This window comes from Equus caballus, chromosome 23 (genome assembly GCF_041296265.1).
Source record: "Equus caballus isolate H_3958 breed thoroughbred chromosome 23, TB-T2T, whole genome shotgun sequence".
Taxonomy (NCBI): Eukaryota; Metazoa; Chordata; class Mammalia; order Perissodactyla; family Equidae; genus Equus; species Equus caballus.
Genome location: NC_091706.1, coordinates 38,177,651 through 38,192,977, shown reverse-complemented (window position 1 = coordinate 38,192,977; position 15,327 = coordinate 38,177,651). Strand labels below are relative to the sequence as shown.

General features: G+C 35.8%; 1 protein-coding gene across 16 annotated transcripts in view; it reads left to right on the top strand.

Moving 5' to 3' along the window:
• RFX3 (regulatory factor X3) overlaps positions 1–15,327 on the top strand; it is a 264,606-nt gene that overhangs the window by 142,812 nt on the left and 106,467 nt on the right. For all 16 annotated transcript variants that reach the window (XM_070248213.1, XM_070248210.1, XM_023627284.2 and 13 more), the window contains one exon: positions 6,700–6,797. In XM_070248213.1, coding sequence (XP_070104314.1) covers positions 6,700–6,797 — 98 coding nt within the window. The remainder of the gene's footprint in view (positions 1–6,699; positions 6,798–15,327) is intronic.

The window sequence follows — 15,327 nt, the reverse complement described above, 5'->3', positions numbered from 1 at the left end:
TGGGAATAAATTCAATTTCATGTATATATAGATAGAATTTTTTTGCCAGTTTTGGTAATTTGAGTCTTTTAACGACTTTTTCTGTTTAATCTAAGTAGTTGAACTTATTGGTGTTAAGTGTCTTTATTATCTTTTTTTTTGTCTTTAGGATGTGTATTGATGTTTTCCCTTTCATCCTTGGTATTCATAATTTGTGTCTTCTTTTCCTCTTGATAAGTCTTCCTAATGTTTATCATTTTTTCTGTTGTTTTTCAGATTTCTGTTTCATTGATTTCTGCTCTTTATTATTTCATTTTTCCTCCTTACTTTAGGTTTAACTTGTTCTTCATTTTCCAGCTTCTTAAAGTTGAAACTTTGGTTAATATGTTAGTGCATTAGTTTTTTTTCCCCCTAATAAAAATATTTAAAACTGTAAATTTCCCTCTTATGCATGGCTCTAACTGCACTCTGCAAATTTTGATATATTGTATTTTCAGTATCATTCAATTCAAAATATTTTCTAATATCCCTTGGATTTCTATGAACTGTAGATTAAAGTGTGTTGTTCATTATATAAATATTTGGGGGATTTTCAGATAGCTTTTTGGTTTTTATTTCGAATTCCTTTTTGGTCAGAGAACATACTGTGTATTGTTTTAATCCTTTTAAATTTGTTAGGACTTGTTTTATTCCTCAACATTTGAGCTTTCATGCTGCATGTGCGTTGGAAAGTGCACATATTCTGCTGTTGTTACATGGATCATCATATGAAAGTCATTTAGGTTGAGGTGGTGGATAATTTCTATACCCTTACTGATTTTCTGTCTATTTCGTCTAGCAATTATGGAGAGAAGAAAGTTGAAATCTCCAGTTGTAACTGTGGATCTGCTTATTTTGTCTTTCCGTTCTTACAGTTTTTGCTTCATGTATTTTGAAATTCTGTTCTTAGATGCAAAGACATGTAGAATGTATTATTTCTTCTTAATAATTTTCTTGATGAAATTTCCCTCTTTATCTTTGGTAATGTTCTTTATCTTGAAGTCTACTTTGACTGATATTAATATAACCACTCTGTCTTTCTTATGATTGATGTTTGCAAAGCCTATCCTTTCACATCCTCTTATTTTTAACCTGTCTCTGTGTATTTCTGATAATTCTGATGATCAAGATTTAAATCTTGTACATCAAATATAATTATTGATAGGTTGCATTTAATTCTAGCATCTTTTTATTTGTTTTCTATTTGTCCCATTTGTTCTTCTTTTATTTCCTCTATTTCTGCCTTCTATTGGATATATTGAGTGTTTTTTAGTATTACATTTTATCTCCACCATTGACTATACTATTTTTTTATTTGGTGTTTGTTCTACAATATTTAGTATATATCTTTAATTTATCACAGCCTGTGCTCAAGCAGTATTACACTACTTAGCATTTAAGAATATCACAAAAGTGTATTTTCATTTCCTTCTCCCATCTTTTGTGCTATTTTTGTCATACACACATTTCACTTTTACGTATGTATTAAGCCCCAATTATACATTGTTGTTATTTTTGCTTACATAGTCAGTTATATTTTATGGAAATTAAAACATGAGAAAACAAAGAAAAAACCCTTTAATTTACCTACAAATTTACCACTTCTAGTGCTCCTCATTTCTTTGTATAAATCCCAGTTTCCATCAGGTATTATTTTTCTTCAGCCCAAAGAACTTCCTTTGTCATTACCTTCACTGGAGGTCTGCTGGAGAAGAATTCTCTTTGTTTTTGTCTGAGAAATGACTTCCCTTTCATTTTTGAAGGACATTTCACTGGTTATGGAATTCTAGATTGACCTTTTTTTTCCTCTCACTACTTTGAAGATGTTATTTGATTGTGTTGGGCTCCAATTATTTTTGACTGGGAAGTTTTTAATCAATCTAGTACTTGTTACCTTGTCATATAATGTGTCTTTTTTCTGTCTGCTTAAACATGTTTCTCCTTATTACTGGTTTCTAGCACTTTAATTATGATGCACTTTGGTGTGGTTTTCTTTATCTACACATTGGTACAGTTCAGGTTCTTAGATCTATGTGTTTATAGTTTTAGTCAAATTTGAGAAAGTTTTTTTTTTTTTTTAAAGATTTTATTTTTTCCTTTTTCTCCCCAAAGCCCCCCGGTACGTAGTTGTGTACTCTTCACTGTGGGTTCCTCTAGTTGCGGCATGTGGGACGCTGCCTCAGCATGGTCCGATGAACGGTGCCATGTCCGTGCCCAGGATTCGAACTGACGAAACTCTGGGCCGCCTGCAGCGGAGCACGCGAACTTAACCACTCGGCCACGGGGCCAGCCCCAAATTTGAGAAAGTTTTGACCACTTTTTCTTCAAATATAGTTTCTGTTCTTCCTCTTCTTCTTCTTGGCCTCCAATTACACTATTTTAGACTACTTGATATTTGTCTATAGTTCATTGATTCTCTATTCCTCATTATTTCTTTTTTGTCTCTGTTCTTCAGATAATTTTTATTGCTAGGTTTTCAAATTGACTTGTCTTTGCTTCTGCAGTATGTAATCAGCTTTTAATCCCATTCAACAAATTTTTCATTTCCGATATTGTATTTTTCAATTCTACAAATTCAGCTTAGTTTGTTATAGCTTCTCTCCTTTTTTTCTCATCGTGTTTGTGTTTTCCTTTAAATCTTAAGTCTATTTAGAATAGTTGTTTTAAAGTCTTTGTCTGTCACTTCATATCCTCACTTCTAGGTCTGTTTCTATTGATTGATTTTTCTCCTGGTTGTAGATCACTTTTTCCTCTTCTTCATGTGTCTAATATTTGTTTTATGATTTTTATGGTTTTGTATGTCTAGATTTTGCTATCTTCCTTTACAAGTCTTAAATTTAATTTTGTATAAGCAGTTAAGTTACTTGTGGATCTACTTAATTTTTTGAAGGCTTGTTTTTTAGCTTTTTTAGGATGGATCAGAGTAGTCTTTATTCTAGAACTAGTTTAGCCCTACTATTAAGGCTTTACCTTTCTAGTATTTCTACGAAGTGCCCTGTGTGTTCAGTAAGGTCACCCCTATGGCTGATCAGAACTTGAGCATCTCTGCACCCTACACATGTGCAGCTTAGTATTCAGCAGTAGACTGAAGGGTTGTCTGTGAATTTTTCTGCATCTATTTCTCTGCTTAACATCCTCTCTGATACTACCCTCAAATTTCAGCTGTGTCAGCCTCCCCAATTCCAATATCTGTCTCTTCACCTCCGTGAGATCACTTTGCTCTACTTGAATTCTCCCTGCTCTGCAGTCTGGAAATTGTATCCAGGTCAAAAGCCAGGATCACTGTAGGGCTCACCTTGTTTATTTCCCTTCTTCTAAGGATCACAATCTTCTGATGCCTCTTGTCGGATGACCGAAAACATTGTTTTATAGATTTTTTCTAGTTTTCTACTTGTTTAGTGTGGGGAGGGCATTTCCCCACATCATATGTACTCCATCACAGCCAGAAGTGGAAGTCCTTCCATATATTGATTTTGTAAATGTTTATTTAGATGTATATTTATTATAATAGACTTAATATATGAATTCATTTTCATTTTTTTTAAAAGGTTTTACTTTTCCTTTTTCTCCCAAAGCCCCCCGGTACATAGTTGTGTATGTTAGTTGTGGGTCCTTCTAGTTGTGGCATGTGGGACACCACCTCAGGGTGGCCCAATGAGCAGTGCCATGTCCGCGCCCAGGAATCGAACTGGCGAAACCCTGGGATGCCGAAGCAGAGCACGTGAACTTAACCACTCAGCCACGGGGCCAGCCCCCTCATTTTCATTTTAAAAATCTAAAAGCAATATAAATATGCAGAATATAAGATACTAGTCACCTCACCTCTCTCATTTCATGTGAGTGAACTGAGTAACCATTTTTAGAAATTTGTTGTGCAACCTTCTATTCTCCTTTATATACTTTATACATTTGTATACACATGTGCACCTATATGCAGATATATATGTATTTTTTTAACATAAATCACACTGTAAGTGCTATTCAGCAGCATACTTTTTCACTTGGTAATACGTCTTAGAGATCTTGCTATTAAAGTGCATATCAGTCTTACTTTATTCTTTTAACGTCAGTCATGTATTCTACAGAATGGTTTTCCTATCATGTATTTAATCACTCTACTTTTCACCATCAGTAAGGTTTTCCCTTCTGATTTTTTACGCTTATAAACTGTATTTTTATAGTATTGTACAGCAACTCTACAGATGGCGAATATTCTGTAGAAGAAATCACAAAGATGTGTCAAATTGTATACCTGTTTTTAAATTGCCTTCCCAAACAGTTTTTGCATATTTATATTATTCCTAAATAATAAGACCCAGGGCCTTTTGAAGAAATGATTAATTCCAGATCTAGGACAGGAAATAAAAGAGATAGATCTGGAACACCCTATCATAACAGAAAGGAGGGGAGTTAAGAAAAGTTACCGTGGTCATATCAAAAGATACAGGACTCAGTTTGAAGGAACTATCATTGGTCAAAGATAGGACATTTTAGGGTGAAAAAAGACTGCTATGATTGAAAAACATCAAGTGTGTTCAAAAGCCAAGAATCATAAGGATACAAACCAAACCAAACCAAACTAAAAACCACATTGGCTACCTTTGGAGGGAGCTAGGGGATAAAATCATTATTCTGAGTACTGGTGAATAAATGAATCATGTATTTATCCTACTCTTCCTGTACAAATCTTATTTCAAAGTAACCAAATAATTGAGAGGAATTTCTTTATAGAAGTCTATTAATAAGTGAAGAAGGATTAACCGAATCAGGCTACCACAAGTTTGCAACCTTTATTTTTTTTTATTTTTTTTTTTAAAGATTGGCACCTGAGCTAACATGTGTTGCCAGTCTTTTTTTTTGCCTCCTTCTCTCCAACGCCCCCCAGTACATAGTTGTATATTCTACTTGTAGGTCCCTCTGGTTCTGCTATGTGGGATGCCACCTCAACATGGCTTGATGAGTGGTATTATGTCCACGACCAGCATCCGAACCAGCGAAACCCTGGGCCGCTGAAGCAGAGTGAGCGAACTTAACCACTCAGCCATGGGGCTGGCCTCTGCAACCTTTATTAATTGGGAAATAATATCTCTAGAAAATGATCATCAATGGCTACTGATATCCTCAGATAAAAGATGGATAGGAAACATTACAATAAATGGATCCAGCTGCATTGAACTCACTGATCAAACTTAATATTGCAGAAAGAGAGACAACCAGTTGTTATATGACAGCTGATAGAATGCAAGAGGAAATACACAGCTTTTCAAAAATTGAACCTGTTCAAGGTTCTCGATCTAACTATCACTTTATAGGACATACAGAGTGAGAAGAATTTAGTAAATGACATCTCAGGGATGCTATCAGCCAAATGCAGAATTCTGGAAATTCTACAAAGATAAACAATCCAGTTTCTTCAATAAGTAACAGTCAAATAAAAAGGACGAGAAGCTGTTAGAGATTAAAAGAGAAAGGTAGGCAATATCAACCAAATGTAACATGTAGACCTTGTTTGGATCCTGATTTGAACAAACCAATTGTAAGAAGACATTGGAATAATCAGAGAAGTTTGAACAATCACTGGATTTTAGATGATATTAAGGAATTGTTAATGTTTATGTGTGATTAGTGTTGTGTTCATGTTAAAAATAGCTCTTATCGGGCTGGCCTGGTGGCGTAGTGGTTAAGTTCACACACCCCACTTTGGTGGCCCAGGTTTGCAGGTTCAGATCCCAGGCACAACCTGCATACTGCTCATCAAGCCACGCTGTGGCAGCATCCCACATACAAAATAGAGGAAGATTGGCACAGATGTTAGCTCAGCGGCAGTCTTCTTCAAGCAAAAAGAGGAAGATTGGCAACAGATGTTAGCTCAGGGTCAATCTTCCTCACCAAAAAAAAAGATAGATAGATAGATAGTTCTTATGTCTTAGAAGCAAAACTACTTTCTAGCGAAATGATATAAGCTCTGCACTTGTTTTTTTTTTGTTTTTTTTTTTTTTGAGGAAGATTAGCCCTGAGCTAACATCTGCTGCCAATCCTCCTCTTTTTGCTGAGGATGACTGGCCCTGAGTTAACATCTGTGCCCATCTTCTTATACTTTATATGTGGGATGCCTACCACAGCATGGCTTGACAAGTGGTGCCATGTCTGTACCCAGGATCCAAAACGGCAAACCACTGCACCACTGAGCTGGCCCTGCACTTGGTTTTGAATAATCCTGTGAGGAGTTAAAGGGGGAGGTCTAGTGACAATTACTTCTCTTGGATGATGAGTACATCGGATTTATTATAGTATTTTTTTCTATGTTTAAGCCTGTGACATTTTCCATCATGAATTTTTTAAATTAAAAAATAAATTTAGCTTTAACAAACCAGGTGGAGAGAATTTCATAAATCATCAGGATAAGTGACGAGCTTTCAGAATTTTCATCCCAAACATTTGAAGGGTACGTATATACATATATACCTGTGGGAATGTTATAGAGTTCATTCAGCATAAATACTACAGTTGATTTGGACCCAACGTGCACTTATCTTGAAATTAGCATGAATCTAATAGTTTTCATCATAAGACATTCTCGTGTTTATCAACACCCTGGAGAAATATTTGAGGTAAATCTAACGCTGTTTGTTCATTCTATCGTATGTGTCTCTCACCAAGATCCTAATATTTGTTTTTCAGGTACAGCAGGTACAGACTGTGCAGCAGGTACAACATGTCTATCCAGCTCAGGTGCAGTATGTGGAAGGAAGTGATACTGTCTATACCAACGGAGCAATGTAAGTTTAGGAGTGGGAGTCTTTCTAATTCTCCCACCCACAAAAAAATAGTGTACTTTCTGACAAATCCTCCTATTCTCAAATTGTTTCCTTGTCACAATAATTTTTTGCTAGAACAGAGTTATTAAAATTAAGCTGATGTTTAGAGCTTTGTCTGTATTTTTAAGGATCTTTGCTCATTCTTCTCTCACTTAACCCCAGTGGAATACTTTAAACTATTAACATTGCTTTGCTCTGACCTTTAATCGTTTTCAGTAGGTTGAGAAAAATATATATCCCTTGTTAGTGGTTTCTGTATTTTAATAATACCTAATAAAACCTATACTTTTTGTTTGTATAAATAAGGTGAATTTGTGTGTATATATTTGTCTGAAAACTAATATAAAACTAGTACATTAGGAGTTTTGATGGGTTTTTCTTTGCATTTATTAAAGAGGTGCTTACTCTACATAAAAGTACCTGATACTTAATAAATCTTATTTTCCTATCTGATCTTTTTCCCCCTGCATCTCATCTCCTTTGCATCGACAATAATATAAATTTGTAAATTTATTTCATCTGGGTTTTTCAGCCACTTTAGATTAAGATTCAAGATGTTATGATAAGTAAAAGGACTGAGAACTATTACAAGTCACCAGGACTGTTCTCATTTACCACTTGGGTTTTTGTTTGCAGCCTGTTGGATCTCTGGGTTTACCTGAAATGAATTCAAATTCTCTCAGTGACTCTTTTGCCCATCTCCCTTCAATGTTGGTGTGCCCCAGGTTGATAACCTCTGCTTTCTTTATTCTTAGTGCACCTTTTGTTTCCTTGGGTGATTTCATAGATTCCTATGACATCAACCTGTAAGCTCCACAAGGACAGGGACTTCTGTTTCTTTCTCTACTGCAATAAATCCAACACCAGAAGAGTGCACGGTACATAGAAAGAGCCCAGTTTTTGCTACCTATTATTGTAACTAGATAACTTTAGAATCCTGGCTTAAACATAGATTAGTTTTATAATCATGGTCAAGGTACTTAACCCTGAGCTTTTTTTTATTCTTTCCTGGGAACTAGGAGAATAATAACCTCACCCTTATTAGGTTGTTGTGAGGATTTGAGGAAGTATATTTAAAGCGACTAGCACAGGGCCTGGTGTACAATGGAAGATGCGAAAGTGAAAGCTCTTCATTGACCCTGACTCTTCTCTCTTTTCTCATTGCTTTTGGACATTGAATCTCTCTACTTCACACTGCCTTAAAACCTCTATTACCTGTAAAATAAAACTCAACTCTCCACCTTGGTATTCTCCCCATTCCTACCTCTCTAGCTTCGTCTTCCACCTGTTGTAGGAACGAACAACTTTGTGCATGTGTCCCCGAATGTTCCCTTTCATGCCTCTCTATTTTTGGACATGTGGTTTGTTTTCTCTGCTGGAATATCATTATTCTCTGCCTTCTCTCTCTTCTTCCCAGCCCCCTACACCCAGTCTAGTGTGATCTTTATATACTGACACTTCACCCCCTTCTTTGTGATGTGGACCCTGACTCTGCTCTGTAGTTAACTTATTGCTCCTCTGTGGGGTAAGGACAGAGTAAGGACAGCGCTCTCCCCTGACTTTGACTTTCAGCATGCTGCTGTGTTTTAGATTTATTGTCCTAGGAAGAACTCTTCCTGAATGGGAACCGTTGTCGTTTTGTTGTTTTATTTACATCTATTTAAGTGATTGGCACATAATAAAAGGTCAATAAATATCCGTTACTCTAGTGAATCTATAACTCTTTACATATTTTAGACATACTCTGAGCATTTTTTACCTGTTTGTCACGTAGGGCCTCCTGGAGCCTGCTTTTGAATTCTCTACCACAAACCCAAATTACTGTTGGCATTTATACCAAATAAAAAGAGATGCCTGCCACTTGGACCTTTATGCTATCAGGGAAAATAAATGAGTTCTGGACACTGCTAGAGGTTACTCAATTGTATTGTCATTTTATACTTGTCCGTGGTATATTTGTCACAAGAACCTCAGAGTAAAGTCATTGTATACTCTCCTTTGTTCAAGCATGTACCATGTCCTACCTAACTTTGTTCTCCTAGTTCAAAGGCATCCTGGGTAAAGGCGTGCTATACCCCCGCTAGAGGACTGAGTTATCACTCTGCTGTCTATTTCCATAGCATTTCATCTTGCATTTATTACAGCATTTATCAGCTAAGAATCCAAGAAAATCTGACAAATAGAGGTTTAAACAAATTAGGGCTTTTATTTTTGTTAGGTAATAAGAAGTCCAGAGGTAGCATATTATGCAAATCACTAGCACCGAGGTAGCATATTATGCAAATCACTAGCACTATGTGGTGCAAATATAGAATAAGCCTTATTGGAGAAAATCTTACAAGCTGGCGTATAGCTGAGGGAGCATAGCTAGACTGGAGGCACCATGGAAATTGTGTGTATATATACACACACACACACGCACGCACACACATATATGTGGAGATATATGCACAGAAAGTTCAAATATATTGAAATATATGTGGAAATTCCTGATTCGTTTAGGAGACACTTCACTTGTCTCTTGCACAGTTCAAAGGTGAATATTTCCAGGGATTTTTTTAATGCTTTTTTTTGGAAAGAGGAAAACATGCATTAGAAATGTAATTATCTAATTTCTACAACACTGGACTGCTAGGAGTAAGTTTTTAAAGATTGTTGCTCTACATAAATAAACTGTTCGAAATTCAAGTACAAAAACACCTGAAATAAGATACGTTGTCTTTTGGGCCGTGATAAAGTGCACTGTAGCAGTGCCATTTGCCACGGACCCAACTGCAGCCCTTCTGTGTGTGCATCTCCTTCTGAGTTCTTTTGCTGTTGTTACACACACAGGCCTTTCTGTCTGCTCCTTAAAAAAGCCAGGCTTCCAAAGCATTGTTGAACACTGAGGATTCTACTGTTAACGTGGATGTTTGATGAGTTGTATTTTAAATATCAAAGATTATTAAATAAAGATAATGTTTGCTTTTTTTAAAAAAAAAAAAAAAAAGCCTATTCTTCCACCTTTCCTCTTCTTGCTGTCTGCAATATATACATATATACATACATACATGCATGCATGCAGAGGCTTTCCCAGAAACTCCCAGCTCCCTTTTGCTTTCATCTCCTCAGCTATAACTGTGTCACATAGTAGTGATGAGCTGTAGGGGAATCTGGGAATGCAAGTTTGTAGCTTTCGTGCCTGTTTAGTAGAAGGCATCAAGGGAAAAGGACAGTTGGAATGGGTGTTGAAAGAGTTAACTATACAGTATCTATCACAATCAGTTATCATTGGTCCCAGGTATGGTGGAGAGATGTGAAAGAAAAACAACCTGCTTCTCTTTTTCCATCTATAAAATGAAGATAGTTGGCTTATCAAAAATGCTTTGTATAGCATCTGAGAAATAGTAAACACTCAATAAACATTAGTTGTTGCTGTAAAATTATGTGCTATTAGTTCTTTATTTTACATTTTTCTTCCCTATTTATGATTCTAAATTATGCCTATTGCCTTGTGCATTTTTAAACTCCCCCATCGCTCACCTTAGGGTCCTCCACATAATAAATATATGTGTGATCAGTGAATTAATTCGTTCACAAAACCTTAGAAAAACAACATCTCTAAAGTTCACTCTCTAAAATTATAGGCCCATTTAAGTACAGGAATGATTCAAAGTAAATGTGTAGTGCCAACATATATTTTCTATGGCCTACTAGCCCCAGTTGGTTAGATCATGACTAATGAGGTCTAGGTCATGAGTTCATTTTCTACAAAGTCCAATTAGCTTTGATCTGGTCTCTGTGGGCCCAGATTGTATCCTCAACTCCAGCCAATCATCTCACAGATATGCACCCTTGGTCAAGAGAAAGAAGATGCATTTTTAAAAATCTTTCACTACTATCAAGTGTAATTTTTGGCTAAAGATTCTATAGCATCATTTTCATATTTACTGAAGAAACACTGTGTTGCCATGAATGATACTCAAAATTTTAGTAGCTAGAGGACTATGAATATGTTTCTCAAATATAACCAAAAAAATTTTTTTAGCATAAGCCATTCCAATCTTTCTGTAGTTTTGTAGTGCTGACATTTGACAATATACAATTTTTATCTCTAATGTTCAGTTTAGGGTCTTTATATTCTCTCTTTTTATTTGCTACACGTCCATGTGTGGTAGGAAAGAGTATTCCATATTCTTCTATTCCTTTATATTGAACTAATAGCCAGCTAGTGTTTGATCCCAGACTTGGATCACAGTCAGATTCCCACTTCTGTGTGGTAATAAATGCTTTTTGCTAATGATACTCCCAGAAGATAGTGATGCTGATCTTTATCATGAACTTTCAAGCACCTAATACATGGCCATACAACCTGAATCCCCTGTCACAGCATCCCCGTGCTTTGTAGACATAATGCATGGATTCTCACTCAAGAGGTGATGATAGCCCTCACAGAGATGTGTCGTCACTTATGAAAAAGTGTAATCATTATAATTTGATGATACTAAGTGTTTACCTGATTCTCGCTGTGGATATGAACAATTACTGCCAGCATAACAGGCTTTACAGTGTGAGTTAGTGAGTGAGCATATATTTCAATTGAACAATTCAGACTGCTTTACGGTGCTGGATGTTGGAGTAGAATAGCCTTTTACTCAAGAGAGAAGATAACTTAATTCACTTTTGCTCCTGTTTATTTCATCATTGCATCTATAGTCACCCAGGCTATACCATCTGTACATTTCCTTGCTATAGTTTTCCCAAAAAGATGTTTTCAAAGGCTGGATCATATTCTTATCCATTTCTGCAGATTCTTACAATTTATCATCTCTAATTATTTAGAATACTGTAATTAAACCCACTGGGAAACATTGCATACCATGTAGAGAGAGTCCAATTCACTTGAAATTTCTTGAGGTAGCTAAGAAATCAGGTTTTTTAGTAAAATGATTTTGTTCTTTCCCTCACTACTTTTTTAACTCATACTTCCCCCACTCACTCCTCCATCATGTTAGCCAAAGTGGAAATAAAGACTTCATACTATATCATGGCCAAATTAAGAAGTCTTTAAAAAATTTTTATTTTAAAGTATTTTCTTATATCAGCCACTCTTTGAAACTTATCCACTGTTTAGAGATGATGAATGTTTTAGAATGCCCAAGTGTTCTTTGTATGGTTACCTGTTGTGATAAGACTTGACCGGTAGAAAGCCTTCTCATAATCTTCCTGTTTAGATTATAGATTGCTTATCAACCCTGATACAGAATTTATCAAACTGTGTTTCACAAAATGTTAGTTCTGTAAAAGAGTTCTGTGGTTACACAAGCAGGGAGACACTGCATGAAGACTCTTCTTTTGAGGACTTTAAATTTCTATTATTAGTCCTTTAAAGACTCTGAGTGGTCCTATAGGAAAGAAACACAGTGTTTTAAAACCTGAATCACAGAACTCTTTTATCTGAATAATGTCTAATAACATCACATAGTATACTTTGGGAAGTGGTACATTATTAATATATTGACATTGAATAGATTTTTTCAAAATCCATGAGCATTTGTACAGGACTCATATTTTTTAAATAGTCATTTCTTGAAAGTCTTATACTTAGTGCATTTTCTGAAGCCATCCAATTGTTTTTTTTCAAACACTTTAAAAATGATTAATAAGCAACCTTAAAAGCCATTCTCTTCCTTTTTTGTGTTTTAGTGAAATAGTGAGTTTTAGGATTTGCAGGTAACATTATGCTTTCTTGTCATCATTCAGATGTTCTCAACTTAGAAGAAATGATTGTATGGAATTTCTGTAACTGAGATGGAAAGGATGCTTCATTTATGCTCCTACTGTTATACACACTGTTATAGGAGCTGGTTTGTCAATCCACTTGTCATTTGGATTTCAGGAATTATATGGCTAATTACTTAGGAAGCTCTTAGAGAGAGAACTGCCCTTTTGTGGAAAAAAGCACTGAGATCTCACTACAATTAGAGAAGAGCCCATTTCGTTAATCACGTAACAATTCCCATCTCTCCAAAAATGGAAGACTTTCAAATATGGCTTCTCAGAATGTCATGGTTTAGAAGGTTATGGAGATCATTTATTCCAATCCTTCCATTTTACAGATGAGTAAACTGAGGCCCAGAGTAAACTGAGGCAATAATTTGCCTGGCTAGTTAGTGTCTAGAGTTAATATTTTCTGACCCTTGATGTACAGTCCTTTCCAGTGATTTGCAGATGATGATATTTTGATCTTGAGTTATTTTGGGCATTGGGGGAAAGCGTCGACCAGTTACAAAAAAATTTTTTTAGTAAGTGTATACGTTGTATTATTGTATATCCTACTGTAGATAGATAATTAAACATGAGTGTTTTTTTTTTTTTATGGCTGATGACTCTTTAAGTATTTAAGACTTGCCCCCAAGAGAATCCTCCAAGGCCCCAGACTGCTTTCAGGTCAGTAGTGTGCCTGACTTTGTGTATGGGACACCCCACCGGTTTGCCTGGATTTAGTAGCCTGTTTGGCCTCAACAACATACATACCTGCTTTAGCTACTTTTGTCCATTTTGGAAAGTCCCCTGGACAGTATATCCATCTCTAAGACGTGCCTAGTTTCTCTGTTCCTCTTCATAGTAAAACTTCTTAGGATTGACCATATGTTCTTCAGCCTCTTCCAAGCTGGCTTTCCCATCCACATTAAAATGAAATTGCTCGTATGAGAGTCATTGGTGATCTCCAATTGTTAAATCTAATAGACATTCTTGTAGATTAAATTTTCTTAATCTCTAACAGGTAACCAGCCAGCTACTCTATCCTTGAATCACTATCTTCTTTTTGGCTTTTCTGACTATATTCTTCTGTTTCTTCCTATCTTATTGGATCCTCCTCAATCTTATTATTGGCCAAATAATTTTTCCATGGCCTAAGCTTTGTGTACATTTCCCTTCTGTTCTCTAATAGAGACCACATTTCTTGCACGACACTTATTACTATCATTCTTGTAACTGTCTATTTTTAACTTATCTAACATGTCTTTCCTCCACTAGAATGTAAGTTTCCTGTGGACGGGTACCTTGTTTGCTTCCTCCCCATTCTCTCTCTAGTACCTAACTGTCATTTATGATAGATTGCTCAATCATGTTTGTTGAATGAATTCAATAGAGAAAAACATTCGATGATGGGTGAGACAGGAACATGCTACTTGGTAGTTTTAAATACACAGGGAAAAATGAATAGAATGGACTGAGGTGCTGCTAACATACTATTAACACCGTTTTTTTTTTTTTTTTTCCAGTACAAAGCTTTTTTGGGCTTACGCCTGTGTATATGGGTGCTCAGTTTTGTTTTTTGTTTTTTGGGTTATTTTAGTATACAATACAGTATTATTAACTATAGTGACTGTACTGTACATTAAATCTCCAGAACTTATTCATCTTACAACTGAAAGTTTGTACCCTTTGACCAACATCTCTCCATTTCTCTGGCTCCCCAGCCCCTGGCAACCACCATTCTACTCTCTGTTCCTATGAGTTTGATTTTTCATATACCACATTTAAGTGAGATCATATAATACTTCTCTTTCTCCATCTGACTTGTTTCACTTAGTATAATGCCCTTAGGTTCATCCATCTTGTTGCAAATGGCTGAATGATAGTCCATTGTGTATACACATACACACACACATATATATACATACATGCCACATTTTCTTTATCCATGCATCTGTTGATGGACACTTAGGTTGTTTCCACGTCTTGGCTATTATGAATAATGCTGCAATGAACATGGGAGTGCAGATAACCCTTTGAGATACTGACTTTATTTCCTTCAGATATAGACCCAGAAGTAGGATTGCTGGATTATATGGTAGTTCTAAAACAGACACATAGACCAATGGAACAGAATAGAGAATCCAGAAATAAACTCATGCATGTATGGTCAACTAATCTTTGACAAGGGCACCAAGAATACACAATGGGGAAAGGATAGTCTCTTCAATAACTGATGTCAGAAAAACTGGATATCCACATGCAAAAGAATGAAATTGGACCCCTATCTTATACCACTGACCAAAAAATTAACTTGAAATAGATTAAAGACTTAAATGTAAGACCTGAAACCATAAAACTCCTGGAAGAAAACAGCAGGTAAGCTCCTTGTGATATCAGTCATGGCGATGATGTTTTTGGATATGACAGCAAAAGCACACACAATAAAAGCAAAAATAAACAAGTAGGACTATATCAAACTAAAAAGCTTCTTCATGGCAAAGGAAACCATCAACAAAATGAAAAGGCAACCTACGGAGTAGGACAAAATATTTGCATACCATATATCTGATAAGGAGTTAATATCCAAAATATATAAGGAACTCACACAATTCAATTGCAGAAAGGCAGATAATTTGATTAAAAAATGGGCAAAAGACCTGAATAGACATTTTTCTGAAGAAGATATACAAATGGCCCATGGGTACATGAAAAGGTGCTCAATATCACTAATCATCAGGGGAATGCA